Raw genomic sequence first — 25,343 nt, 5'->3', positions numbered from 1 at the left:
AATTGGGAGGGACAAGGGAGTTAAGGACACAAAGTTTCTGTTCAATTGTCTTGTTCCAATATTTCTCTGCAATACATTCATCCCATTCTCAGATATCTGACGATCTGATCAGTAGGCAATTTTAACTATTTTATGATCAAGCCACATACAAGCCCCCCCAAAAGAGGGACTGTTTTAAAGTATGTGTTTAAAAGATATATGGACCGCCTTTTGGAAGTTATGAAAAGTAGCAGAAAACTTGGTAACCATGCCCAAATTTAAATTCTTACCCCAAGTCACCAAAAGAAATTAGCTGTACTCACTCAAAAATTTTTTTACCTGTCCATAATTGTCTATTCCAGATATTAATCTATTGAGATTTAATAAATCAAATGAGGATCTTAGAGCCTGACCAAGAGTAGTCAGTCCAGAAGCCTGAAGATTTTTTAGTTCACTCATGAATGTTGCGTGATTTTCCTTCCAACCAGCCTGAAAACCAAACATTTACAAAGAAATTCCCGATTATACAATGAACAATATATAAAGTGCAAACAACCACTAAACAGCAAGTATCAAACCTCTAACAAATTAATAGCTCCTTAATCTAATTCTATTCTATACCTTGACTGATCAAGTGGAACTAAAGCAAGCAATCAGTTGCAGAAAGATCAGCATTACTGATCAAGAGCAAAGATACAAACAATGCAATCGTCCGTTATGGTCAGAGGGCTTTGGCTCAAGAAGTCCAGTTTTCTATTCAGACTCAATCAAATCTACGAAAACACCTCAATATTTACCTGAGTTTGATACGGATGATGAGCTGGAGTAAGTGGGAGAGGAAGGAGTAATTATTTAAATGCATTGTCTTTATAGAGACAATTAGATATTGAGTGTCTAATCTACATGAACTTTTCTAACCAAGATTCTTCTTTCCAAACAACATTTTCACTTTAAACAAGAGCAAAGGGGGAATTACAGGAATAGAGCCACAACTATTTGGAGACAACCCTTCTGGCATCGTCAAGCATTCAGAAAGCCCCAAATCTAGAACAAGGGAGAAGGAAAAGAAACCAGAAAGTTTTGGCAAAGAAGCAGCATCCCCTAGGCACCCCCAGCAGCTGTGATCAGCAGCAAAGAGCCAAAAACTCAAGGTCAACAGCCCACATGCTGTGATTGAATGGTTTGTAGACTAGAAGGAAAGGATCACGTTGACTGGTCAGTGATGGCTCTAAAAACAAAGCAGCACAAATTGCCAAGAAGAGAAGCCAAAAGAAGAAGACGGCAGATAACAGCAGGTCATGGAGTAGGCCAGCACGGGAGAGAGCAGACAGCAGAGCTTGGCGACTCCATGGGACAACCACTTGAGTCTTGGTAGCCCTGAGGGCAGCAGTGTGATACACTGAATGCTGAAGTCATGCTAGCCGGGCCAGTAAGCTGGAGGTGGGAAGCAAGAGCAAATAATACAGAGATCAACTACATGATTTACACTTCACGTTTAGCTGAAGGCGTATTGTCTATTATCCATACAACTAAAAATTATCTTTTCTAGTTTCATAGTCTCCTGAAGCAGTCTGCATCAGAATGACTGAGAGGCTGAAAAGGGGCAGATCATTGCCTGCGTCCCACCGTGAAATATCTACGTGACCTTGAGCAAACCTGTTGGCTCTTAGGACCTAAATTTCATTATCTGAAAATGATTCGATAAAGAGAGATACTGTATAAGGCTGTGCATGATACAAGCCTGGAGGAGAGTCATTCACATTGTAATCCATGAGAACGGCGTGCCCTAAGGTTGAACAGTACACAACCTGCATAACCATACAAGGTGAAGGTGGTCCTGGTTAAGATCCATTCCAGTCCAACAGTCTGGGACTCTGTGAAATTAAAGATGTGCTTAGTTTTTTTTTTTAAAAAAAATTCCTGACATATCCTATAGGTCAAAGTATCTAAAGGTAAAATCTTTCCATGTGTTCCTGTGGCCAGATTGTATATACACGACTTTTAGTACTTGGAGAAAGTAGGGCATGAGAATAATTCTTTGTGGTCCAAGGAAAATCTTACCTAGACTAGACAAACTAAACTTTAGTTAAAAGGAAGGATTGTAATTTAAATTGTTCTCACCAAACACCTAGAAATATCAGCAGGTGATTACAAATCACACTGAAATCAAAAATTAGCTTTCTTCTTTGGGGTAGAAGAGAAAGGTGTACACTTGGGAGGGACAGCGTCAATTCTTTATTCAACAAACTTTTATGGACCAACTATGGATGTTGGGCAGAATGCTCCATTCGAGCGACATAGAGAGAAACGAGCCCTTGAGGAGGTCCTGCCACAAAGGACTAAGGAATGCAGTTATGGACACTGAAAAAAACAAATGACCAGAGACTCAGGGAAGGCTTCTTACAGAAGACGGGGCAATTGAGGAACACTAACGGCAGGAAGAGAAGACCATGGGGCTCCCCAACTCTGATGTGAGGAGTGGAGGAGGCAGGCCAAGGGAAGAGAACAGAGAGTTAATAAAAGGATAGGCTTCCGGGGGAACCGCAAGTAATTTGATTATCATTGCTCTGGGTACACGGCAGGAGGCAAGGCTGATAAGTTGGGCTCTGACTGTAAAGTGCCTCGTACATTATGGTCAGTATTTTGAATTTTATCTGTTGGCCCTGAGAATAACTTGAGGTTTTTAATTAGGGGAGTGGCATAATCAGATCTGTACTTTAGCAAGATCATGCTGCTGGGAGTCGGAGAATAAATTGTGGGGTGGAGGGGAGGCTGAAGCTTGAGGCAGGGAAACTGGTTTGGAGACTGCTGCACCAGCTTATGAGACAAGTGATGCAAGCCTCAGCAAGGGCAGTGGGGATGGAGAGGAGGCTGCAGATTAAAGAAGTATTTCAGGGGTGGAGTCAAGGATTTAGCAGCTAATGAGAGGGATGGGTGAGGGAGAAAGGGTCACACATTGGGCTGACGATTCTGGCCTGGGCAAACCTATGAATGGGTCCTTCACCCGGAAGCCACTTTACAAAGTTGACTTTTTTTTTCAGAGCTAGTTCATTTAGCAATCTTACTTCTAAGCTATAAACTTAAGAGTTCCATCTACAGCAAACGTTGAACTCCTGAGAGCCACAGGATAGTTCAAGCCATGACTAAAGAAAAATTAGTGGACTACTTGATTTGGTAAAGGGCTGGGACAAGACTTGGGTACCACTTCAGCAAACTCCCTAGAATTCATCAATATTGGAAATAATGTGTCCTGATTGGCAGTAGTCTTACTAATCTATCTGTCAGAGTAATTGCTCTTTAAAATTTCCTTTCTAATGTGGATTGAGAGCATTTTACAAATCGTTTCTGCACCTGAGTCACTGGCATTCTGTTTTTAGGTCAATTCCAATTCTTTGCAATAAATTGGATGAGATGAGAAATGTGAATGCTGCTCCTACCTCAGCACTACAAAGTATATGGACTACAATGACGACCCAAAGCAATAACCTGCCTGGGCGCAGTCTAGCTCCTTCAAGAGAGGAGCTAAATGGCCCTAAATCCATTCCTCAGAATGCTGAAGAGAAAAAAAGGCCTACAGATTAATTGCAATATTTAGAGAAACTTATTCTTACGACAACTTTCTTCCAAAAAGATAATTATGAAGAGCTAGGGGGAGAAAGTATACGTTTACATTCTTCATTCGTTGCCTGGAGTTGATTTTTTCATAAATGAATTCAGGACAGCCCATTTGCATTTTTAATACAGCCTTTTCTTTCAAATTACTCCAAAGATATCCTACTCTTGTCTCAGGACAATCTTTACTCCTGGTAACAACTCCCATACGTTCTTTTTATTTTAAGATTTTATTTTTCCTTTTTCTCCCGAAAGCCCCCTGGTACACGGTTGTGTATTTTCAGTTGTGGGTCCTTCTAGCTGTGGCATGTGGGACGCCACCTCAACGTGGCCTGATGAGCGGTGCCATGTCCATGCCCAGGATCCGAACCGGCAAAACCCTGCGCCGCCTAAACGGAGCGCGAACTTAACCACTTGGCCACGGGGCTGGCCCCCTCATACGTTCTAATGGAGCTCGACAGCTTACAAAGCACTGGCACACTTCACATTTGCTTAAGGGATCAAACCCTATCAAATAGGCCTGGGATTCCCAAGCCTATTTTGTTTTAACAAACCAGGAAGAAGTAAGACTTAGTATGTCTTGTTTGTGGGGGTGACAGTGGTTGCGAGCCACACTCTGGAGTGGTACTAATACAGTAATCCTTAGTCACATGTGACTACTGAGCACTTGGAACATGGCTAGTGTGACTTGAGATATGGTCTAAGTGTAAAATACACATGGGATTCTGAGGACTTGGAACCAAAAAAAAAAAATCTCATTTATTTTTATATTGATTACATTGTTGAAATGATAATGTTTTGGATACTTTCAGTGAAACAAAATATATCACTAAAAGTTTCATCTGTTTCTTTTTACTTTTTAATGTGGCTACTAGCAAATGTTAATGTTGCGTATGGCTGGCATTATAGATCCACTGGACAGAGATGCTGGAGAGCGACCTGACTGTCAGGCAGGAAAGCTTGGCCTTGCTTCGGCAGACAACAGACTCATTACCCATTCTAAGGCAGGGCAAACAGGATCAAAGCACTGTCTCGGGGGGGTCAGTCTGGCAGTGACATATAGGATAGAATAGAGAAGGAGAAACTGTAGTCAGGAAAAAGTAGCTAGGGTGCTTGAATAGTAATCCAGGGCCGAGGAAATCAGGGCCTGAATTAGGATTGGAATGCAGAAGAAGGGGTTAATCAAGAAACGTTTTAAACAAACAAGACAGGACTTGGTGACAGACAGACAATGGGCCTAAAGGAGAGAGAGTAAAAGATGATTACGAAACTTCTAGCCTGGGCGACCTGAAGAATAGAGGTTTAGGACAAAGAAGTAACCGAGAATGGGTGAAATTCTAAACTAAGAGTTTATTGTCTTCACAGGTCAAGTTTTAAAAATCTTCCAGAAGTAAAACGATGATGATGATGATGATGATGATGATGATGATGATGATCAATAATAATCATGGGTAATATTTATTAGTGCCTATGTGTCAGGATCTCACTTACGCTAAGCACAGCATTTTATACGTATCCTTCTCACCTGAGCCTCATAACCACCCCATGAAGTAGGTGCTATTATTACTTCCATTTTACAGATGAGCACACTGAGGCTCAGAGAGGATAAGCAACTTGCCCGGGTCAAACAACTAGTAAATGACACAGCCAGGATTTGAACCCAGGTAGCTTGGTTTTAGAGCCCACCAATTTAAACCACTCTGCTAGAGATTCTTCTGCCTATTCCACATATTCATCTCAGAGACACGTCTTGCTATATTAGCTGAAAAGTTCATAAGCTGAATGGAATGCCCCCATTTCATTTAATTTAAGCCTACTTTCCCTGATGTCTAACTGCAAAGCAGTTGAGTGAGGGGAACATTGAATTAGGACTTGGAAGAGCCTGGTCTATCCCTGGCTGTAACTAAGTAGCAAAGCAGGTGGTCTCGAGTAAGTTGTGGTCCCCTTACTGGGGCTGTTTCCTCATCTAAGCAATGAAAATGCTGAAAAACCAACTCAAAGGTCCCTTCCAATTTTCATATCCTGTAATTCCATACCTCGTACCAATCCTTTATATAACTCTGACTTACAGAAGGAAAACGCCTCATGTCTTAATAAATATGTTCATTCAGGTCTGGTTTCAATTTGTATAGTCAACTGGAAACGTCTTTGAATACCAACAGAAAAAGTATGGGCCTTTCAGTCTATCGACGACTTGGGTTCTTGTCCCAGCTCTACTGACTAGCCACTAGCCATTTACTCCCCACTCAAATCACCACAGAAAGGAGAGAATTTGGACTTCCTTCCTCAGAAGGGCAAAGCCTAAAAGAAATATTTTCTACTACCCTCTGCACACTTATTCGCATCTTTTTATCTGACTAGTGGGTTTGGCAACAAGAAACTGGCATGCTCCCTCTAGGCCTGTTGCTGAAGCTCTTTCTAATTTTCTGGTATGTTCTTTGACATATGGTGCTTAAGGGGTAGACTCTGGCCCTACACCTATAGGGGAGGTCTGTCAACGTGTGAACTGTTTGGAAGCTTTTTGTGAACACACATCTAGGCTACAAGCTCCAGTCTAGCTTTTATCAGGAATAAAGCTGTTATGTAGAACTCCGGCTGGCTCCTGTGTCTTATTTCTCCATTGGTTTCAATGGAGAAGGGAAAGATGGGGGTGTCCCTCAGTGGCTCCCCTAAATCTCGGCATCCTCATACTTGTCCTTCCTGGACTTCAGCCTGTTTTGGCCAGACCATCTCTCTGATTCGTTGATTTTTATTTATTTTTATTTTTTAAAATAGAAGAACCCTTTTCTCCATTGAAATCTTGCCAGGAAGGAAAAACAAGTAAAAGAGATAAAAGCAGATCAACCGTCCTTGAAGGGCATGTGGGAGTGGTGCTGGAGCCCTTTCTGCAAACGTCTGCTCTGCCTCTGTGATCTTTTCCCAAAATACAAATGACCTTGTTAGATTTGTATAACGTGTAAATTTAATGAACATGCTATTCCTATCCCCATCCAAGGTAACCAAAAGACATATTTAGGGCAGCTGCATCTAACTTTCCACAAGAGAAGTACCCCTTAAAAACTATGAAAATCGGATATTTGTCAATCAACAAATCACTAAAATTCTCTAAGGTGATAGCTCTTGAAAGGGAATGGCAGTGAATCTTTTCAAAGAGCAAAATAATCCTTCCATATTACAGATTGCCACAAGCCAGGCTCTCTCACACAGCAATGACAGAACCTCTGACTAGAAGGGCACCCCTCGCTATGTCCCTCTGCCTTGGTGCTGAGCCACTGTACTGACCCGATTTGGGCACCTGCACCCGGAAGCCCATTCGGACACTCCCCCAACAGCAGTTCAGTTCTTCCTAGTCCAGGGCTTCCTAGCCTGTTAGCAAGCCCTTCACGAGAATAAAAAGCCTCGCTGGAATCCAGAGACAATATATGTTGCTTCCCTCTCCTTGACAAGACTTTTAATCTTTTATTAAAGGAAATGGAATCACTAATATTGGCTCTTACTAATACCATGTAGAGGGCTATCCTGGACCTTGGGTTCTTCTTCTAGGTGGTTACAAACTAGATGATTAACAGATTTGAGTATTTTCCCAGATGTTGCAAGTTAAAGCCAAAGAGTCTAAATTTAGCAGGGCCATCATTTCTCTTGTTGAAAGATAAACTATTTTCCTTTTTCCATCTGCTCTCCACAAGTTTAGGGGAAACTTGCTCTGCAACAACCCAGACAATTTGAATAAATCAATTGCAACAGCAGTTTTCAACCCACACAGACTTTCGTCTCCAATTTCACGTTCTACCATCTTTGTCATCCCAAACTGTTCTTGTGTTGCTGAACAGACCAGTGGGACAGAACGACATGAAAAATAAGAAGCCCTGCTCTTCCAATCAACTCTGTCTCCTGAAGAGACAAACGACTGTCCCCTTGGCCTTTGCCCTTTAGCCTTACACGGAATATTTGTGCAAGTGAAAACTGTTCAGCTTCAAGAATTTTCTTCTCACAACTAAAATGGACTCCAATTCTGACAGATATAAGACAAGGTTTACTTGCCCTCTTAGGTAAACAGAACACTGTGACAGCTGAATCACCTTGGATTGATCACATGTCTTTTTAAACTGTTTATAGCTAGTACACCTATAAAGGAAGTCGTCAAAATTGTGAAGTACACATTAGGAGGACGCTCTACCATGAAAAGAATGGAGTTGTCTTGCTGCTTGTATCTCCTTTTAAAACTCTTCTTGCATTATATTTTCTGACCCTATCTGGTGCAATTTTTTTCCCTTAATACTCTAGCAATTTGGTGTGATTCTGCTCTTTTTGTGATTTTCTCACTTGACTCAAGGTACTGATACACTTCTAGGTTCAAAGGAGGAATTCTATTATCTGTGCTTTACGAGTACTAATACAGTTTTTTCTTATGAAATTACTTGCTTTAAGAATATCCAGGGGCCGGCCCGGTGGCACAGCGGTTAAGTGCACACGCTCCCCTTCGGCGGCCCGGGGTTTGCTGGTTCGGATCCCGGGTGTGGACATGGCACTGCTTGGCAAGCCATGCTGTGGTAGGCGTCCCATATATAAAGTAGAGGAAGATGGGCATGGATGTTAGCTCAGGGCCAGTTTTCCTCAGCAAAAAGAGGAGGATTGGCAGCAGTTAGCTCAGGGCTAATCCTCCTCAAAAAAAAAAAAAAAAGAATATCCAGTTTTCTTGGATTCCTTGTGGTCAAAGTTACTTCCCCAGGGGCACTTCTTAGTGTCCTGAACTTGCTAGAATGCTCAAAGCCCATTTTATTTGATCATATCACGTCTCTCTCTGAGAACACTGAACGCTATCATTCTGTGCTCCAGTCCACCAATTTTCATCCACATGCTTCAGGAAATACTACCAGTCAAGCCCACAGAAAAGAATTCTAGCTTCCCTGAGTCTTCTACTTTTTAAAAAAGTTCTTAAGAAACTGACCCCCTAATATATTGCAGAAACTTATTAGACAGTCTGCGGCCTGCTGAATTGTTTTCTTAGCAGATAGTTACAGACTCTCATGACGACATATTTTTAAGTAAACTGGGCAAAGGAATAATTCACAGTTTGATTCTGCTGATCCCAAGTTCACCATTTTGCATTGCCAGTCTCTTTAAAATACCTAGTATGAGGTTTTTTTAGTGGATAAACAATTATAAGGATTAGTTTAAAAATCTGCAAAATGCATTTATGAGTTTTCCATTCTTCCCCCAGGGAATTCGGATAAACTTATGAAGTAGCACACCTCTCAGAGTTCACTTGAAAGCACAAGAAGATCAAAAGAAACTGGATCTTCACCAGAGGATGCTAAAATGTAGAAACCAAATTTTAGAAACTTTTCTCCTTTGTCTGAGAGCTAAATGCACTGTTTCTGGAGGAAAAATACCCTTGAGTTGCAAAGAATTTGCCAAACTCAGCCAGATAGAAATGTTAAAAGTCCCCTCTCTCACTCTCAGACCATTTCAATGGCAGCTACTGACCAATAACTATTATTAGGGAAAAAAGCTGCTGTGCAGATCACATGTTCAATTGTTTAGACTTCGAGTTCGATAGGAGACATTTTTTGTGAACACATACACAAAATAAAAATTAACAAAGGTGCCTTGTAAAAATACACAAAGACAGGACTGAGACTAAGCCACTGCAACACTGCAGAAAGTGTTGAACACAGGAGATAGCAGAACAGCCATTCATTACTTTCTAAAGATTATATAGCAATCTTTAAAAATCATTCTTTCAAAAACATTTCATGAGCTGTTTTTTACATTATAAACATTAATATACACACATTCATTATTAAAAATCTCAACAGAAATACAAGGTTAGTCTATCTCTTCACCAAACTCTCCGTTCCACTCTTCAGAGGTAACCCGTGATGGGAATCTGTCCTGAACCTTAAACCCTTAGCAGCAAACGGAAAGGGCACCAATAAGATGGGGTGACATTTACCAATACAATGGAGTGACACTTACCGATGTAACCAGTAAGCATGTGATATAGCACATTAAACCCGTACAAGGACTGTTTTCTAAAATTTAAAGCAATTTTGAAATCACCCTGAATTCATGCGTCAATTATTCCACTTCCTGCCTTTCACTTACACAATTCTCTCCTGTACTTTTTTGAAGGAACGGTGGGAATAATCTAGTCTAATCCCTTTATTTTACAGACAAGAAAAGCAAAACCATAAAAGGTTAAGTGACTTGCGTGGGGTCATGCATCTATCTAACCAGTAGCAGACCGCAGCTAGGAACCGGGGTCTCCAGCCTCCTAGTCCAGCATTCTTTATGGAGCTGCTAAAGTGACACCATTTGCCAGATTTACATGACAGTGGATGGTGTGATCTACCAGACAGGCTGTTCTATGATCACTTTTTAAAACTTGATTTTTATAAAAGTACCAACGCTTAGACTTCCAACAGACAGCCCAAAAACATCGCTACGAAATGGACTTTACAACGTCTATAAACATATGTAAGCTTTTGAGAAAAATAGAGAACTTTTCTCTGCACATCCTCAGCATTCTCTTACAGGAAACAAAACAGAAGGACTCCCAACTTTCTAAAGCCATGGCTGCATTTAAGCCCACACCTTCTCCCTCGAATTCTATTGTCTACTGTCTAGTTACGTGGGCTCCCTTTTGCAGAGAAAAACGCAGAGACTGGGGCTTCTGATTAAACAGCAGCGCCTCCAGGCAACTCCAGGCCAATTTAAATCAAAACATCTTGGTCTAGTTCAGGCTAATCAGCCACTAAAGGTCATCCTCCAGCTCCCTCCTCCTTCCTTCTGCATCTTCTCATCGTTATAACAGCACTTTAAAGCACCTCTGTCACATCCTCCCCTCAAGTCACACCCTTAATGGAATGCTTTCAGTTCGCTTCCAGCTCTCCTGGCTCTGGAACTCCCCTTCCTCTAGTTAACCCATGTTCTAAGGGCTGGCATCAGAAATGGAGAAACAGACTCAGGGGGTGGGAGAGACAGGTCTGGCTGACGCGCAAGCCTCCTGTGGGGAAATGATGGGAAATACGTTTATATAGCCCCAGGGAGAAGATGCCAGAGGGCTCAGAATGGCATCCACAGGCATAGTGAGTCTGAAGGCTTGGGAGGGGGAGTGATATGATGAAATCAGCTTTTTTAGAAAACTGGTAGTTGGTGTGAGTAGAGAGTAGGAATTTGGGAGGTACTTGGGAGACCTCATAGGAGGCTGTTATCATGGTCAAAGCATAAAAGGTCAGGACCTGGATTCAAGTAATGGCAGCAGAAATTGAGTTGAAGGAACGTATGTAAGAGACATTTCAAAGGGATGATAGATGGGCCTTAGAAAAAGACAGAAGGACAGGATCAAAGCTGAATAATGCCTAGCTGTCAATCCTGGGTGACTAAAAGGTGGGGAAGATGGAAGAGGGGACGGTCCTTAGAGCCATAAGGAGGTCTTTCTGACATGCTAACTATGAGCTGATGGCAGGGCAGATAGCCAAGTAGAGATGTTCTATAGTCAGCTAGAGATGCCTGGGCAAGAAACTGAAGATGGAAAGGCATCAGTGTAGAAGGAATGTCTGAAACCATGAATGAGGAGGATGCATTCCCCAAGGGAAAGAATTTGGAAGATAGGGAAAGAATCATGAGAGAGAGGGGTGAGGAAACAACACAGAGGAGGTGATAAATTTCTGGAAGGAAGGAATATTAACAGTTTCAAATGTAGTCAAGACCAAAGAGAATAAACATTAGAATATTGGCCCAACTAGCTATATAGTAAATCCTAAGACCTTAATAAATCATATATACTTTTTTCACTAGTACTATTCCTTACTTGCACAAACATAAATGTTTTGAGTCTTTTGTTCAATAACATTCAAATCCAGAGTTTGGCTCTTGGTACTATGTTTACTGAATATTTGACCTACAGGATATAAATAATGAAAGAGAAACTATCATTAATGAATAGTATAATCAGCTGAACATGGCTTAAGATACAGAACTCTAGGACCGGCCCAGTGGTGCAGTGTTTAAGTTCACACATTCGGCTTCGGTGGCCCGGGGTTCGCCGGTTCGGATCCCAGGCATGGACCTACAAACTGCTTGTTAAGCCATGCTGTGGCAGGCATGCCACATGTAAAGTAGAGGAAGATGGGCATGGATGTTAGCTCAGGGCAAATCTTCCTCAAAAAAAAAGGAAAAAAAAAGATACAGAACTCTATTTTTTCTATGAACATTTGGCACATCATCACAAAAGTCTTCATATAACTTTTCTCTGGTTAAGACTCCAGTGGCTGACTTGGTAGCATCTCCGTTTCTTCTCTGAAATCCACCCCATACCACCCTAATTAAGCAGGAAGCAAAAAAAGCTATCTGGCCATGGCAGGGGCATGGCTTGAGGAGTACGGGAGAGATGGATGAAATGAGGACTGCACCACTAGGTGAGGCCCAGGCTGATACATAAAACTCGGCAAAGGTGGTAGGGTGCATGCAGGCCTTTTACAAAACCACTTCTGCCTCCCCCAAAGCTCGTGCATTAGAAGAAACTAAATGGTTACTGTGGAGTAACTGAATGTCTTTCTTTTCCCTACGAGAAAAACATTTATCAGGAGAGAAAGTGAAGATGGCAAATCACTTTCTGGAGGTCACTGGACAGCCAAAGACTCCCCAGTTGCTTGGTCAAGCCTACCACTCTTCCTACAAGGCCCACTCAGTGTCAGCCAGCAGGCCTCAACACCATCCCCAACATATACATACTATCTCAAGCTCCATTCTGTCCCTGAGCAGGGGCCATGGGACATCAAAGGCCAAAGTATTTCACAAACAAATATACCATGATATTAACCTAGAAATAGAGAAATAATAAAAATGGTAACACTGGCAGTAATAATTGTCATTCATTGAGTGCCTGCTATAACACCAAGCACTCATATCACAAACAACTAGAAATAATAGCACGATGATTCTTTCTAAAAAATATGGCTCCAGGACATATATCATAATGAGAAAATACCAGTGAGAAGTTATTCAAAGGAATGTTCTACCATGATTGATAGGAAAGTGAAGTGGATCATTACTGAAGACTCTGGAATAGAGACAGACCTGGGTTACTATTCAGCTGTGTTACTTAACCTCTCTGGGTCCCAGTTTCCTTATCTGTTAAATGGGGATAATTATAGTATCCATGACTTAGGTTGGTTAGGAAGATAAATGAAATAAGCACTTTACATTTATTGGCACACTGCCGTGGACATAAGCATTACTCAGTAAATGTCAGCTACTATTATTAGAAAGCTATTATATTATTGTTCATTATTACAAGGAAGTAGATACAAGTCAAATCATATCTGCAAAACCCAGATAACACCTGTGACTACAAGATGTGTTTTAGCAGGATCCAAAACTAAGGCTATTTAAAATGGTTCCACCTTGTATACATGCCATTCATCAGCATATCTGCACTTTCACCCAGCCTCCGAATTAAACATTGTATTTATTCCCTGAATGGGAGCCATCACAGGAACAAACAAATAACATAGTCGCTTCTGTAATCCCTGTTAAGAGGATTGAGTTTAGAGAAAGTACTAACCCAGGGAGCCTTCCTGTGGTGGGGACCTGGACCCTCCCCCTCCTTTATTGCCACTGATGACTTCCCAGGACACAAGACAAGAGCTCTGCCAGGGAGGGAACATCAGGAAAGCCCTCCACAAAAGCAGGGGGACAAACCCCCCTTTGTTTCTTGGGTTTTACACTATGCCAAGCTAGAGAACTTTTCCTTTATCCTACTTTTCTTGATGAATACCGTTCCTGGGAATTCTTGGGCTAAGTAACTATGTAAATCTAATAAGGGACACGTTACATATTTCTAATAACACTAAAAGCATGGAACATTTAGTGCCACTGGTGAACACATATTACACACGGAATTCTGAGTTCCCATAGTTACAGTAGGAGTTCACATATATATTCTATTGTACTCAGCTCAGGAACAAACTTCTAACCCACCCAGTTAGATTACCAACTGCATCCAAAGGTCTAAGCAACCAAACTGGCTGTCAATACAAACAAGAATGGGGTGCTTTCATATTTTGGCCCAGGGCCAAGGGTTATCAACCCATCAACTCTGAACTGTGTGATAACCTTTCATGCACAAATGAGTCCATCACGGCGGTGTTCATTTTAAACAGAACGTGGAGAGAAAGGATCATCCTTCAGAAACATTTTCTAAGACATGAAGACCATAAATATTTTGAGAAAGAATATAGACCAGGACTGCTGTCTAATAGAAATACAGTGCAAGCCACATAGGTAATTTTATATTTTCAAGTAGCCACATTAAAAAAAATAGAAACATGGGGCCGGCCTGGTGGTGTAGTGGTTAAGTTTGTGTGCTCCGCTTCGGTAGCCTGGGGTTTGCCGGTTTGGATCCCAGGTGTGGACCTACACACTGCTCATCAAGCCATACTGTGGCAGCATCCCACATAGAAGAACTAGAAGGACTTACAACTAGGATATACAGCCATGTACTGGGGCTTTGGGGAGAAAAAAAAATGAAGATCGGCAACAGATGTTAGCTCAGGGCCAATCTTCCTCACCAAAAGAAAAAAAGAAAAAAAAATAGAAACAGGTGAAATTAATAATATATTTTATTTAACCCAATATATCAAAATACTATTATTTAAACTTGTAATCAATAAAACTGTTAATGAGATATTTTATATGATTTTGTATTAAGTCTTCAAAATCGAGTGGTTACATTTACAGCACATCTTGATTCAGTGCAGCCACCTCTCAAGTGCTCAACAACCACACATGCCTAGTGAACGCTGTACTGAACAGCATAAAGCCAGCCAATCTAAATACTAATGACTGGCAAATCTGAAGAGCCATGCCTACCCTCACTGCCACCTCAGCCCTTCACCCCATCTGCTGGAGCTCTTACAGCATCCCCACCCCTCACCGGGACCACGAGTCCACCAGGAGTTGTGAGGAAGGAGGGAGGAAGGATGTGTTTTTAACTAATCACCAAATCCACTTCCCAGTAGAAACAATAACAAACACAATAGTTCTTTGGCTAAGTGACATTAAGGGTTAAAAAGGCTTTCCTGGGGAGGAAGGTCTGGGAACCTAATCACCATTTAGAACATTGTATCCAGGAGATAGCCTGTTCCAAGCTGCCAATATGCACGCAAATGGACTGCCTGGATCTCTCATTTACACTCGAACTGGAAGCTATGTTTACACAGGGTTTTTCAATTAACGACTTAAACCAGTGGGTTCCCTTCTTCATCCCTGCCCTCCCGGCATGCAGCAGGGCCTTCAATCCTGCCCTTCTCTGGAAAGCAATTTCTCCCTGAGATCTGGAACAGCGGCCATGTTTGGCCACTCTGTGAAACTAAGAGCCCTGTCTCCTGAGCAGTTCTAATTATTTTCCTGAAGCAAAGGCAAACTGAAAAGGACAGTACTTGCCCTTTCCTTACAGGTGCCCTGCCTTTCTGCCATCCTTCCACCCCAATCCCAACTTCAAGGCCAAAAGCTCTCAAGTGGCAGTACTAAAGCAAAACTAGGCAATTTCAACTACATGTTTTGGGTCTTCCCTACCTTTCATTCTCCCCTTTCCCCAGCCCACCTCAATGTATGTTTCTATGTAATAATAACCAAACAAGCACACAGACAGCAAGCTTCGCCCTGTTTCTCTTCAATTCCACCTCACGGCTCTTCACCACAGGAGAAATGTACAAACTCTAGCTTGCAGGTTTCAAAGCTCTCTTATGATCCAGTCTTAGCTAGTTACAATCTTGACCAGATAAAAGGAATTCTCACTATGTCCTGCCCATCCTCCCTCCGTCACCTCCAATCCATTGGTTAAGAGTCTACTGTTCTCAACACCTCTCCCACCTTAGTCTAGTCACCTTTTTCCAATGACTAAGACCATGTCTTTTACTATTCTGATCTCTCCTTGGGCCAGGTCTTTCTTGGTGTCACCTTAGGCCCCTATAACAAAGCCTGGTCCAGAGAAGGTACTCAATGAACACACGGTAAATGAATGCCTACACTGCTGTAGTAGCAATCCACTGTCAGACTAATCTTCCAGAAACACCATTTTGATCACATCCCTACAGTGGCGATAAAAGTCAGACCAACAGCTACCTGCAGGGGAGGAATGGATTGCAGGAAGAAGAGGCATTTTCTGGGTTGAAATGTTCTATATCTTGGCCTGGGGTGGTGGTTGCATGAATGTATAAATGTGTAAAAATGCATCAAGTCATTAAGATTGATGTATTTTGCTGTATGTAAGTTATACTTCAATAAACAAAAGAAAGGTGACATATGTACATTGGTCTTATAAAAAACACAATTCTACCATATTATAAACTGGAACCTAAGTGAAAGTGCTCGCTGTAATAAACATTAAACATATCAGATTGTTAACAGTGATCACCCTCTGGGGAAAGAGCAGTGGAAACAGGAGGGAGAGGGAGACTGGGCAGCTTTCATGCTTACATATTGCTTGAAATCTTTTTTTCGTTTATTGAGTACCTACCAAAATCTAGGCACTCCCTTAGGTACTCGAGGTACAAACAAAGAGAAATTCAAACAGTGCCCTCAAAGACCTCACATTAGGGAGGCCAATGTGAACACCGATAATCACTACATAATATGCTCATTGCTAGAGGGAAGGTCTGGACAGTATTACGGGATCATAGCGGAAGCTGTTACACTGGAGTAGGGGTGGGGCAGAGGGGCAGGATGACGTTTGAGGATGCAGAATTAAGAGGATGCAGAATTGAGGCATGTCAGGCCAAGCAGTGTGTCCCAGGCAGAGGGAACAACATTAGCAATGGCACAGAAGCAGGACGCATAGGGAGTTTGGAGAAGACAGCCTAATTTCTCATTTTGGCTGGAGCCTGAGGCCCAGGGGAAGAGACGAGAGTGGAGAGACACTGTTGGCAAAGTAAGATAGAAGATCATGAAGGCCTTGGAGGTCAGGCTAAGGAGTTTGGATTTCATTCTGAAATGTAATAGGGAACCACTGAAGAATTTTCAGGGAGGGAATGACTTTTTATTTTATTTTATTTTAAGAATGACCAATCTAGTGGAGATGAGGGGAGAAGAATCAGCGGAGAGCAAGACCAGAAGTAGGGAGACCAACTGAGTGGCTGCGGTAACAGTGGTCCAGATGAGGAAGGTTGAAGGTTGAAACAAGGGAAGGGCAAGTAAGACTGAATGGATACAAGCCAGGTTCGGCATACAGGACAGACAGGGCTCCGGTATTTCGTCAGCACTCCCCAGTCATCTTCCAGCTGGTGCCTAGTCTGAACATAGCATTACTCCCTCGCCCACAGATCTAGTCTTCTACCAATAACTCTCCCCTTTTCTTTCTTTTCTAACAAGGAGAATTTTATTCACTGCAAAACAAAACAACAAATAAACAAAAGTACAGATAAAGAGTGGTATATACATAAGTGATATAGGGTTATTTGTACAAGCTTTCAGTAAAGTTCTAATTCCCCCCATCTTCTTTGTATAAAGGAAAAGAGCTACCAGTCAGGGTACCTCACTCCTAAAATTCTTTCCAGCAAACTATATTTAATTCATAGGTTGGATAAAACTCTGTAAGCGTTCGCTATTTATTTATTTAGGTATAATTGACATATAGCATTATTTCAGTTTCAGGTGTACGACAAATTTCGATATTTGTATTTACTGCCAAATGATCACCACAGTAAGTCTAGTTAACAACTGTCACCGCACACAGTTGCAGAATTTTTTTCTTTTTTCTTATGATGAGAACTTTTAAGATCCATTCTCTTAGCAACTTTCAAATATGAAACACAGCACTATTAACTATGGTCACCGTGCTGTACATTGCAATCCCCATGACTTAATTATTTTATGAATGGAAGTTTGTACCTTTTGACCACTTTCCCCATGCACACCTCTGGCAACCACCAATCTGTTCTCTGTGAACAGAGAACATCTATGAACTTGGTTTTTTGGTTGTGTTTTTTTAGATTCCACATATAAGACAGATCCTATAATGTTTGTCTTTCTCTGTCTGACTTATCTCACTTAGCATAATGCCCTCAAGGTCCATCCTTGTTGTCCCAAATGGCAAGATTTCCTTCTTTTTTATGCCTGAATAATATTCCATTGTGTATATATACCACAGTTTCTTTATCCATTCATTCAGCAATGGACACTTAGGTTGTTTCCATATCCTGGCTATTGTAAATAACGCTGCAATGAACATAGTGGTGTGTTTATCTTTTTGAGTCAGTGTTTTTGTTTTCTTCAGATACAGTCATGCGCTGCATAATGACGTTTTGTTCAATCACGGACCACATATACAATGGTGGTCCCATTATATGAGTACCATATAGCCTAGGTGTGTAGTAGGCTATACCATCTAGGTTTGTGTAAGTACACTCTGTGATGTTTGCACAGTGAAAAATCACCTAATGACGCATTTCTCAGAATGTATGTCAGTTGTTAAGCAACACATGACTGCAAATACCCAGAAGTGGAATTGCAGGGTCATCCGGTAGTTCTATTTTTAATTTTTTGAGGAAACCCCATGCTGTTTTCCATAGTGGCTCATGCATAGAGTGCATGAGGGCTCCCTTTTCTCCACATCCTCTCCAACACTTGTTATTTCTTGTCTTTTTGATAATAGTCATTCTAACAGGTGTGAGGTGGTAAGTCATTATGGTTTTGATTTGCATTTCCCTAAAGACTGGTGATATTGAGTATCTTTTCATGTGCCTATTTGCCATCTATACATTTTCTTTGGAAAAATGTCTATTCAGATCCTTTGTCCATTTTTTAATAGGATTGTTTGCTTTTTTGCTATTGAGTTGTATGAGTTCTTTATATATTTAGATATTAATCCCTTATCGTATATGATTTACAAATATCTTTTCCCATTCAGTAGGTTGCCTATTTATTTTATTGAGGTTTTCTCTCCCCTTTTCTTATTTTAAAATACTTAACATCACATGCTTCAAATGGTGAAGCATTTGGGGAAGGTGAAGAGGAAGCAAGATCAGGGGAGAAACAACTCATCATAAAGGTCAATGCACTGCCTTTGTGGCACTTTGAGGGGTTTTTTTTGTTTTTTGTTTTCTTTTTGGTGAGGAAGATGGGCCCTGAGCTCACATCTGTGGCCAATCTTCCACTATTTTGTATGAGGGACACCACCAAAGCATGGCTTGATGAGTGGTATGTAGGTCTGTACCCGGGATCCAAATTCACGAACCCTGGGCCACCGAAGCAGAGTGCACAAACACCTAACCACTCCATCACTGAGCCAGCTCCAGCATTTTGAGTTTTAAATGCACCTTCCACTGTCTCAGGTTGTTCTCACAGGCCAGGTTGCTACTGTTTCACCCAAAAGCACTTCCTTAGCTTCCAATCACAATGAAAAGCTCCCCTAAAAGTCGCTCCTTTTCCAAATAAAGCCCATAAAGTATACTTATGGGCATATGAAACAGTTCTTTCTTACTTAAAATACCAATAAATGTTTGGAACACAGATCATAAAAAGCTTAAGTTTACCTCCTAAATCTGTAAGGCAAGATGCTGCCTTTCACTGATACATGTTGACAAAGGCATGTGGATACCAGTAAGCAGAGCTAGCTACAGGATGTGAAAAGGCAACACTCAGGGGAAAATTTCACTTTTTCAAATGCTCTATGTTTTCAAATTACAGGCTTGGGATATTCCTTTGAAACATCTCTTCCTATTTATATAAAAAAAAATTTCTGTCCACTGTTTATACATGTGTTTCAGCTATTTCTAGAAAAGTGACTTGGTGTATGTGAAAAAGCATTTCCTTCATTAAAAAAAGCAATCATTTTAAGAAAGTACCTTCAAACATCAAACTATTTTGAATAGTTATATTACTCTACACCCCAGTCTCATTGCTCACTTTCTTCTTGGTGCCCTCAAATTGCCGTGGAGTTAGTAGCAGCGACAAGCTTACCTCTGCTATTCACTGGATGAAAGGAAATTATGATTCATCGCAAAACAAAACATAGAAGACAGTGGAACCTCAGCCAAACTATTAAGAACTATCATACACAAAAACTCCACTTTTAAAAACTGTGTATTAGTCTTATAAGGATACAAGGGAAATTGTAAAATATTAAACAGGGTTTCACCCTAGCTACGCACACGAAAGATCCCATCATATAAATGTAATGTTAGCACTTGTGACACCATTTATAAAACTTGTCTACGAAGCAACACTTGAAACAGATGTAGCACAAAATGCTTGCACTTCATATGCTTTTTATTTGGTCCTCAAATCGAACTTAATTCCATCCATGCAAAGCTGACTGCAAGGAACAGGTATGACTAATTTTAAAAGAGCACACAGCCATGTCCTAAGGGGTGTGCAGTAAGAAGTTAGTAAGTCCCAGGTGAAATACTATATTCACATTCTCAACAGTATATATTAGTGAAAAATTCCAGTCTCAGTAACTTTTCACTACAAGATTTACTGTCAGAGCTTGTAAGTGGATATACTGGGAACAGTTCTATGCCTGTTAGGAAAAAAAACCTCTCCGAACCAAATGCACAACTCATGCCTGTTACAACACCAATAGAATCAAATCTTCCAGCAGGAAAAAAAAAGTTTTGCTTTTTTTTTTTTTTTTTTTTTTTTTGCAAAAACTGTTTGCAAGACCTGAGAAGTAAGCAGTTATTTTGATAAGAGATAAACAATGGGCCTCCAACCACAGAGAAATTGAAAAATACACTTCAACTTATTCTTCAGAAAAATAAGCTACAAATCCTAGTATCTAACTCACTTTGCTGAAAGAACCCCAGGCTCCTAATGAAGAGTGAAGTTTTAAGTAGGAACTAAGATGCCTGCTGACAATCAAAGAAAGACCTATTTGAGAAGCAGTGTGACAGAAAATTGACGTTTATGGCGCCCAGCTATTAGCAAGTGAACGACTAGACTAAATTCTAAGGAAAATTCACCACATGTTCTAAAATTTCAGACCTTCCAAAATGGCTAGATCCTAAAAGTAAAAGAACAAATAGTTACCACATGCTGAGGGAGAGTTGGAGGCGGGCAAGAGGGAGTGGCCAAGAGACTCAGAAAAAGAAAAGGCTACCCAAATCTGGCATATCATTAGTAATTCAGGTAGAGAGAGAGAGAGCAAGACCATCACTGAAGTTACGAACCATTTCCTAGCACATGGAGTGAACACGTAAGATTAACATGAAGAACCTTGGAAAGGCATAAAGACTAAATAAGAAGATAAGGAATGGTTAGTAATTAAAAGTATTACAGAAAGGATCTTCCCACACCTGACCTACATAAGACAAAAAGATCAAGTTCAACCTGGAAGAACGTTCATGTCTCTAGTTTACTACATTTAGGGGAAAATGTAGCATATAAGATGGCAGGATAAAAAGAACCAATGGATGAAATTTCCACTAAAAACAAAATCCAAATTTTCCCCTCTGTTCATAGAGCTATCTGGAGCCTCTAAAATACCATGGAGAAGTTACACAGCCACTAAAAAGTTTAAGTATGAGGACTATGTGAAATCCGGAAAAATTCATGAGACAAAATAGGTGGAACGAGCAGAAGGCAGTCATATGTACACTGTGATTACAACGCTAGGTCAAAAGACGTAGGACGGTTGTTAGAGGGGGTGAGACTTTCTTCTTCCTTTCCAAAGATCCGTAAATATTGCCATGAAAGTTTCATAGAACAAAAACCATTTTTAAACTTGGAGTCTTGGCATTCGGAAAACTGTTAAGTTAGTCCTTCAAAGAAAAAACAGGCACATTGATTCGCAATTTATCCTGTTTACTATTTCAAATTAAGGAGGATTCAAATGGCCATACTACAAATGGTGGGTTCTTATCTGTATCAGTACTCCGAGGGTGTAGACTTTCAGGCTTGGGATGCACAAACATCTGCTTTTCTATGTGGAAAAAATGGTCACGCCCTTTCGAGAAACTGACATTTTTAAAGGCTTATGGCATTTTGAAGATGTCTACTTGCTCCATTTTTCTAAACAGATAAATCAAAAACTGAAAACAAACCATGGAAACCAAAACAGTTTTAAGAGGAACCTCCTAGTCAAACGGCTAATCGAAGCTTCGAGTTACAAAATTAAAGGCTCCCTTTGGTTTTATTTCCGAAGGAACACTCCCTTTGGCCAACGATTCAGTTGGGTAGGTTCCATTCTTTTAAAACACCTCACTCGGCTGAAACGGCTTACAACACAGGCAGACTGCGCCTCCCCAGCACTATTAAGACAATTCTGAGAAAAAGAGGGCGTCTGGCAAAAGACGTCAAGGATTATGGTAATATATTTTTTGAATTTCAGTACGCAAGCAGGACTTATGCAGGCTGATTTAACAGCCTGAGTTCTATTTTATCGGGCCACTGCAGGCAAAGCAGGTCTTTATCTCCTCACCATTAGGAACAGAAATTAACTATCCCACGGAGGTTAAGTCCTCCGTACTTTCCTCCCGTAGGTCAGAATCCTGTGCATCAGATCATCGAAGTTGCCTATTATAACTACGCGCAGTCGAGTCCTCCCCTTCCTTCCTTTCTTTTCCCAGGACAAATCCCAACGTGGCCAACACAAACCTAATTTACGATGTAAATAGGTAGGCCAGGTCTCTAAAAAGCTCTGCCCCCGTGTGGGTTGCGACTGGGCATCTCCCCGCCCCACCCCGTCGCGGCTTCGATGGAGTCTCCAATGAAACACTAACAGTAGCTAAGGTCACTGAGAGCCTGGCTTATCCGGACCGAATCTGGAGGAGAACTGAAACAGTTTCCCCGGGTCTCGGGGTTGGGAGGCTTGCTCAGCGGACACATTTTCCATTGGGCGGGGGTGGGTTAGAGACCACAGGAGTGCAAAAGCACTCGTCTAATCTTTGAAGGCCGGCGGCTGGCTCTGCCACGCTCTCGGCAGGAAGGGGAGGGGGGCAGGAGGAAGAGGGGGCGACGGAGAAGCTGCGGGGAGCTGGCGGAGGGGCGGAGGGAGGGGTCGGAGGCGGAGCCCGGCCTCCAGGAAAGCCCGCGCGCCGGGCGCAGAGGACCCGGGGCGGAGTCGCACGCTCCGCCGGCCCCCGGGCCGCAGCCGCGCGTGGTGCGCCCCGAAGGGGCGGGCCCGCCCCGCAGCCTCCCTCCGGGGCTCGGGCCCTCCTTCCCCTCGCCTCCCTCCCTTCCCTCCTTTCCATCTCAGCAGCGCCCTCAGTCTCCCTCTCTGGCTCATACAAAAGCAAAATGTCCGCCATCTTCCGAGGCGGCTGCGGTCGTCGCCGCCACCGGCTCGGCCCTCCTGCGGTTTCTCCCCGGGGCTGCCCCTCCCCCGTCCCCTCTCCCCGACCCCGGGCGCAGCAGCTACTCGGAAGCCGCCGACTGCACCACTCCGCCCGCCCTCTGCGCGCCCCCCCTCGCCCCGCACGCCCCGCTGGGCGACGCAGGACCGCCTCGGGCGGTGGCAAGGGGGGCAAGCAGCTCCGGCCGACTTGCTCCCGCTTCCCGCCCGCCCCACCCCCGTGATGGCCTCTTTACCTTGATGCAGTACGGGGGTTCGTCGTAGGTGACCAGCATGTACCTGTCTCCGCGGCTGGCCGGGTCCCGGGCGCGCAGCTGCGGGACGAGGGATGACGGAGGGGGCCGCGAAGGGAAGGAGGGAGGAGGGGGCGATACAAACGTTACAGAAGCACCTAAATCCGCCACCGCCCCCATCCCTCGGGAGCTCTCCCCATCTCTCCGCTCCCCTCCCTTTACCTTCAAGAATAACTCCACAGCGCCTTTGGCAATGTCCAAATAGGAGGTGCCCAGATCAGTGCGTTGGTTCATAGAGGCGGACGTGTCTATGAGGAACAGCAGGATGGGCATCTTCCCCAGCACCTCTGGCTCCGCTCCCCACTCTCCCGGCCCTCTTGCCCTCACTGCCGCGTACTGCCACCCGAACCCTCAACTCTCGCAGAGCCAGGGTGCAGGGAGCAAGAGGAAGAGGGGGAGACGGGACGGGACGGATGGAACTGCTCCCGTCCTCTTTCTGCAGCCCCACCTCCTCTCCCTCCAAGGGAACTTGAAAGTGTGAGCGTGTGTAGCCCTCGGGTCCCTCCCCTGCCCTCCCCCTTCCTCTCCTGCCACCACCGCTGCGCCGCCGCCTCCGGGACTACTGCCCAAGCATCCGTCCGCGCTCACTCAAGCGCTCGCCCCAGACTGAGAGCTGTCTCTGTTCACCGACACACAACTTCTGTCCGCTCACCTACCATCGGCACCATGTGACCAGGGCCCACGCCATTGGCTGCCAATTATATGGTATTTGCATATTCATTAGATGACAGGGCAAGGGGAGGGACTTGGGCGAACCCTGGGAGTTGAAGTTTGAACCTAGGCAAGGGGTAAAGGGAAATGTTAGGGACCCTCCTTTAAAGTACTTGGAAGCTGTTAGGATATTTAGTTAGGGTGGTTTGGATGGATTTTCTCTTGCTTCTCAAAGATGATTTGAAAGGAATTGTGAATTTGAGCAACAGTTGTATAGAAGTACAGAAGCAGATGCTTGGACAGGCTGCACAGAAAACGCTTTGCTAACTGCAATCCATCAGTCCTGCCAGTGGCTAAGACCAAGACATTTCAGAAGTAGCACACTTCTTTCCTGGCAAGACCTCCTCTCATTCCTTTAGATCCTTCCCCACTCTTGATCAGTATTTCTAAGTCAGTTGCTGGCTTTGTATTCCACGTCTATCTACCTACTTAGAAAGCAAACTAAGGCTTAAACACAGTTACCTAAACTGGCCTTTTGTAATGTACAAGCTTCTTCAGTTTATTGAGCTCTTTGAAGCATTGGCTTACCTGTGAAAATTCCACCCACTGTTGTGTCTACCTTTACACATGGGAGGGTTGCCAACCTAGGTTCTGAGTAAACTCACATTTATTAAGCACCTAGGAAGTGCCAAGTGCCCATGTTAGCTCCATTTAATCTTTGAAATAATTATGGGAGATGACATATTATATTCAGTTTTCAGTAAAGTGTGGCTCAGCGAGATTAGGGCAACGATGAAGGACGCTCTTAGGTCTGGCTCTATGGAGGGGCTCAGTAAGTGGCCAACCACGCTTGGCTGACTACTTCATGTAACAATTTAAAAAATTATTTTATTGAGGTCATATAGCTTATAACTGTGTAATTTCAGGTGTACATCATTATATATCAGTTTCTGTATAGACTGCATTGTGCTCACCAACAGTCTAGTTTTTATCTGTTACCATACATATGTGCCCCTTTACCCCTTTCACTCTCCCCCCACCCCCTTCCCCTCTGGTAACCACTAATCTGTTCTCCTTATCTATGTGTTTGTTTATCTTCCACATATGAATGAAATTGTACGATGTTTATTTTTCTCTGTCTGGCTAATTTCAGTTAGCATAATACCCTCCAGCTCCATCATGTTGTTGCAAATGGGATGATTTTGTCTTTTTCATGGCTGAATAGTATTCCACTATATATATATATATATATATAATCTTTTCTATCCATTCATCACTTGATGGGCACTTGAGTTGCTTCTATGTCTTGATTATTGTGAATAATGCTGCGATGAACATAGGGGTGCATAAATCTCTTTGTGTTGTTGATTTTATGTTCTTTGGATAAATATCCAGTAGTGGCATAGCTGGATCATATGGTATTTGTATTTTTAAGTTTTTGAGAAATCTCCATACTGTTTTCCTTTAAAATAGGGAGGTCTATATTCCTATATTCCTAGTAGTATGCT

The 25,343-nt window shown here is 42.6% G+C and overlaps 1 protein-coding gene across 8 annotated transcripts in view; it reads right to left on the bottom strand.

The window, feature by feature from the left end:
* Window positions 1-23,809, bottom strand: part of INTS6L (integrator complex subunit 6 like) — a 53,781-nt gene extending 29,972 nt beyond the window's left edge. For 2 of the 8 annotated variants that reach the window (XR_011499586.1, XM_070501879.1), the window contains exons 1-3: window positions 23,347-23,597; window positions 23,128-23,205; window positions 319-468 (exon numbers count right to left, since the gene is read on the bottom strand). Coding sequence is in view for 7 of the 8 variants with exons in the window: in XM_070501879.1 (XP_070357980.1) it covers window positions 319-468; window positions 23,128-23,205; window positions 23,347-23,457 (339 nt within the window). In the remaining variant the exon portion in view is untranslated. Of the gene's footprint in view, window positions 1-318; window positions 469-23,127; window positions 23,206-23,346 lie in introns of all 8 variants that reach the window. The other 6 variants (XM_070501881.1, XM_070501883.1, XM_070501880.1 and 3 more) reach the window with 6 other exon arrangements.
* Between the last annotated feature and the right edge of the window lie 1,534 nt (window positions 23,810-25,343).

The sequence above is a fragment of the Equus asinus genome, chromosome X, assembly GCF_041296235.1.
Source record: "Equus asinus isolate D_3611 breed Donkey chromosome X, EquAss-T2T_v2, whole genome shotgun sequence".
In the NCBI taxonomy this organism is placed as follows: domain Eukaryota; kingdom Metazoa; phylum Chordata; class Mammalia; order Perissodactyla; family Equidae; genus Equus; species Equus asinus.
The sequence above is the reverse complement of the archived record's forward strand: the minus strand, read 5'-3'. Positions and strand labels throughout refer to the sequence as shown.